This window comes from Belonocnema kinseyi, chromosome 8, assembly GCF_010883055.1.
Source record: "Belonocnema kinseyi isolate 2016_QV_RU_SX_M_011 chromosome 8, B_treatae_v1, whole genome shotgun sequence".
Taxonomy (NCBI): domain Eukaryota; kingdom Metazoa; phylum Arthropoda; class Insecta; order Hymenoptera; family Cynipidae; genus Belonocnema; species Belonocnema kinseyi.
In genome coordinates, this window is record NC_046664.1 from 134,190,138 (window position 1) to 134,195,329 (window position 5,192).

Below are 5,192 nucleotides of genomic sequence, written 5' to 3' on the forward strand. Positions count from 1 at the left end.
CCGTTCTGTACAACCGACCCCGAGGACTTGCTTTCTATCAGAAGATAAGCGTGGAGACGTGCTATAGATTTAAGCTGTGTGAATCAACTCGTGGGGGGGGAGACTCTTTTAGCCCCATGGGATTAGAGTAATATCTTCTAGGCCTAGAGTCCGTCCATGCGACGCGGATAGGAGGACATCTGATCGACGCGGGGCCCTACCGAAGGCGATGATATTAGCGATGATGAGAAAGATTCGGGAGAACCGTCGTCCGCTAGAATAAGGGTATCGCCGCCGGAGCTGCTAGCGATGGGCGAGGCTGTCACTCCTTTCGGGGTATTGGCAGGTGTAGCGGGGTGATAACACTTACCCGGAGTGGGATGAAGAAGTACTTTCGGCGTGTTCGGCCCAGATAATTGAAAAGGCTGGAAGGCCCGGTGATGGGCGACGCGGTGAAGAACATACGATGAGATTTTTACCTGGGGTCGGCGGCGCAGTTGTTATGGTAAATCGAGGGTTGCAACACTCGTAAGTACCCGAACGATCTACGGGGCCCGACGCGAGTTCCACTACAGTAGGTGATGGAGCAGAATTCGCACGTATGAATAAAATCGCCGGAGAAGGCAGCTCCTGAGCGGGCGGTTTCATCAAACCACTCTGTAAATTATAGAAAGTGCAGGCTGGCCCGGGGTAGAAAGAATAATCCGGGTGTCGTGGAGTCCAGGTGGCAAGTGGCGCGCTAAATACCTCAGAAAGTGATAAATCTTCCACCTCTGTGGCTGGAAAGGGAATGCAAGGGTCCCGGAAGAACTTGGGGAGTCGCAGTGTGCCGGACGATGAACCATTTTTAAGATAATTCTCGCTACGCGGATCTGCGGTACCCGGTAGTCCCGGTAGGCTTTCCTTTAACACCCATGGAAGAGGGCTTGTCGGCGATGGAGGTTCGGGTACTACAAGTGGTGGTGGTGTAAGTTTGACCACCGGTAACGATACCGGCGGCGTCGACGATCACGCGTTCCTTTACTAGCGCGTTTGCACTTTTGACCACCCCTCGGCATAGGAAGTGAAAAGGAAAGTTAACTTAATCAGAGAAGATGAAACGAAGATGTGACGCGATTGCTATGATAACGGAACAATCCGAGCATACGGGACTGAGGTTGGTGGCCCAACCTTATAAGCGGGGTTAAAAATTAGATAAAAAGAGAGAGAGGGGGTGCGGAGTAATACGAATTGCCAGCGCGAAGCCAAACGCGAATCGCAGGACTGGGGCCGAAAGACCTGACCCTTTGCGCCAAGTTTTATCGTAGAATTTAAACGCGAAAATTTTCTTTAGGCCGGTCCAAAACGCGAAACTAGGCTCACGGGACTGGGGCTGAAAGTCCTGACCCTTTGCGCAAAGTTTAAAGGGAAAGTTTAAACGCGTGAGTTTTAAGCCGATCACGAAGCGTGAAACTAGGCGCACGGTTTTGGGGCCGAAAGGCCTGATCCTTGGCGCAATGTTTAAAGGAAAAAAAAATTTAAACGCGAGAGTTTTAAGCCGATTACGAAACGTGAAACAAGGCGCACGGGACTGGGTCGAAAGACCTGATCCTTTGCGCAAAGTTTAAAAGCGGAATTTAACATGAAGAAAAATTGCACAGCTAAATCTTATTATAAGCGATGACGGAAACCAAAAAAATTAAAATAGAAAAATGGACGAAAATAAAGCACAAGACAGAACAGGATTAATTAAACACTCGCGAAAAACAAGAAACCAAAGAACAAATGCGAAATATGTAAATACTTGCGCGTCGCGTACCCATCGACGGAGGCTCGCGGCGGTAGTGGGAGCGGCGGATCGCCAGCCAGGCCCGCTAGCTCGCGCTTCGTGCATCCGTGCCAGGCTTTAGTTGCATAGATTATTTTTAATGTAAATTTTAATTAGAAATTAAAAATAGAAGGAATAATGTGAAATAAAAGATATTAAAATAGGTTCTTAATCACTATCCCAACTTCACTTTTCCGAAGGAGCCATGAAGCTGGATCGAATCGAATGGTTTTTGGGGTTATTCATTTATAAACGATCATTAATTCGTATTTCAGTTCTTTGAGCTTCTGTAAACTGGCCAGTGCGTCCCAAAGAAAAGGTAGTGTAGAAGAGAGGGGGGGAGAGAGAGAAAGAGCTAGTGCTAAACGAGGAGAAAGAGCGCGCGTGAGAGAGAATAGGACGAGCACTGGCGAACGTGCCTAAATCATTGTGAAAGTTGTTAACGGAAAACGTAACATGACAGCAGCGCGTGATCTTAAGCTGTTTACATGCGGCCGGGGAATTTTTCGGTCCTCCAGGACACTTTGGAGAGACAAAAGGTTCCGAAAGAATGCGATGACTCACTTAGGGTGCGCAAACTCGTCGTTTTCAAACACCGTAAAATCAACAATTTGTCTCGTCGGACCTTCACTCAAGTGGTCTCTCGAGAATTTGAGTGGAAAAGTCCCGTAGACTATCGTTTGATTTTCCGGGTTTCTCAATATTTCCCTGTGGCTTACAACAAAATATAGGATCGAAATGAAAGAATAAACAGTCTTAGAAGCCTGACAAAATAGCAATCCCTTATTCCGCTGTTGATAAAAGGATAGGCTGGCAGTCTTAATGGATTACACCATGGAGTGAGGAAGAGGAATATGATGGAGAGGACTACGCCTTATTAGCGGACTAGTCCTATCCAAGAGGTATAAGAATCCCTTCCCCAGCATTGCCCATTGGTAAAAACTCACGGTTCTAATGCTAATGATTGGAGACGGCTCGTTGGAGGCGTCAGTTATGCAGGATCATTTCCGGGGACACCTTGGATCCCTGCAGCGGTTGATTTCATTATTCACTACCGGATACAGTGAAAAAAGTTTCTAAAATACCTCTTCAGTGTTCCATGAACATTAGAAACTTGGTAAATTACTTCAAAGACAAATATCTGTACAGAAACTGAATGTAGGACTTTGTTCGCAGAATCATTTGGAAAATTATAAAATTTTGTGCCGAATTAACTTAGGTTAAAATTATTTTAATAAAGTAAACACAAAATATTTTATTTCAAATTTTAGCGTATTTTTTCGCTATATGAACATTTTCGTATCTTCAGCTAAACTATTTGCAAAAACGGGTTTCTAAAACTTTGAGAACATCACGGAATCAAGAGTAAATCCTACTGTGTAAATCTTAATCCTCGGAAAGAGATAATTGTTTCGAAATATTAAATAAAAACTCATGTTTTTGTATACATTTTTGTAGGCATTTCAGTGCGTTAACTCTTCGTTTTCTACATGTCTGGCATTGACAACACCGGCAGTAGCATTGCGACAGCCAAACTGGCCAAGAAAGTCATGTGAAAAAAGCTCACGCCCTGTCGCGACGTCAAGGCGAGAAAATCTATCATTCTTATTATAACATTAAATCAAATTCCTTTCGTGATAACCGTAACTCGTTCGGTTCTGGCCTCGTTAGACTGCCTGAGATCAAGGAAAGGTCAGGGATATTATTACAGGATAATAATCTAGTGGTGAAGATTAGGCCCGGGAAGTCGAGAAAGGCCAGAAAATAATTTAAAAAATACATAGTGTAAAGGTAAGGTTGGTTTATTACCACCTACAATAGTCGTAGCTGACTGTCAACCCGTGGTAAAGTGTCGACGAGCAGGGTACTCATTGAAGGGAGGTTTGGATTTGTCGAATAAGCGAACGTCCTACTGAAGACCATTTGAGGTGGTTAGACGCGTCCCTCCAAGAAGTTTGTCTTTTTTTTCTTTCAAAAACTGCAAAATCAAATTTCCAAACTCCTATTATATTGACGACTGGTTTCAAATGTACTGATGGCTTGCTGAATTAATGTAGGTCCACTAGGACTATAATTCAGCCAAGTGTCAATCCGATCCAAACAAATTAATTCTGCGTATTCTGCCGCCTATGTACTACAATAACTAGGTGTATACTTTTTTCTAGCATAAGATCGCCCGGAAAGTATTTTCTAATGCTGGATTTCAATTATTGTATTGATTTTTTTTAATTGGTCACTACATATTACTCAAAACGTATGCAATACTTACTGTGAATTACGAGCATTCTGGAGGAAAGTTTGGAATAAAATGCGGCAAAAGTGTTGACGAAAAGATGGAATTATAAACAATTGAACCGTTGCATCGTAGAAAAGATTATAGAATATTTTTTTAGAAGAGTTTCCTTGGCAGAGTGCTTCTTCGACATCAGATTATATGAGGAATGTTTTATTTTGAAACAGTTTTCAAATCTTTTATTGCTCTTAATACAGACAGAGTGGATAATCTTAATTTTATTATTGGCCGAGTCTAAGCGTGCGGACCGTCCTTACGATTATCTATGTATATCATGGTCGAGTCTAAACGTACGGACCAGCTTCTATTATTAAAAAATTAGCCTATGTTTAAAACTATATTTAATTACTGACATGTTTATATTTGTATAATAGGAGCTGGTGTCAACAAATACGAATCAAAGGAACTGGCGTGGAATTTTAATAGCTCTACTCGTCATTATCGCCGTTCTAGCTCTTATTGTAACATCGGTCGCGCTTCTGACACCACCAGATGATAGTACACGAATCAAAGGGGATCCATTAACATTCAGACAGGTAAATGTATTGCGTTAATTTTTATATAATTTGTAAATGTGCAGTAAGAAAAAAATTCTAATATTTTGCGCAATCAATATCAAATGTAGAAATATATCTCTAGCCTTGATTATGATGAATAGAAGTTGCCAGCTCCAAATTATGTAGATCCTCTGCACAAAAGTAAACTTTAGTTGGTACTAAACTTGGAGCAATCGTTTTATTATCTTTTACAGTTGGTGAAGGATTATTTGTTACCTAAGTTCTTTAACGGTACTTGGGTCAGCAATCAACAAATATGCTATGGAGATTTTTCTGCTGGTGTTTCATTATTGGATGTCTCTGATCCCAATAGAAGCGCGCGTATTTTGATGCCAAAGGAGATAGTCGTAAGATGATAACATTGTGTTTATTATTTTAAGAGTGCGGAAAAGGTGTCCACAGTCTTTTTGTGTATACAGTAGGGTGGGCAGAAAAAAATTAATAAATTGCGATCGATTTACGAGGGTAGTTCAATAAGTCCTTAGAATGACCAACATATGGCGCGCGAATCGCTCCAAATCATCTGTTTTCAGTCAGCACCACTCCCGACTAGATA

General features: G+C 42.1%; 1 protein-coding gene across 1 annotated transcript in view; it reads left to right on the top strand.

Moving 5' to 3' along the window:
- Nucleotides 1–5,192, top strand: part of LOC117178714 (inactive dipeptidyl peptidase 10) — a 1,065,008-nt gene that overhangs the window by 371,320 nt on the left and 688,496 nt on the right. Inside the window, exons 2-3 of the mRNA XM_033370143.1 lie at nucleotides 4,454–4,615; nucleotides 4,831–4,983. Coding sequence (XP_033226034.1) covers nucleotides 4,454–4,615; nucleotides 4,831–4,983 — 315 coding nt within the window. The remainder of the gene's footprint in view (nucleotides 1–4,453; nucleotides 4,616–4,830; nucleotides 4,984–5,192) is intronic.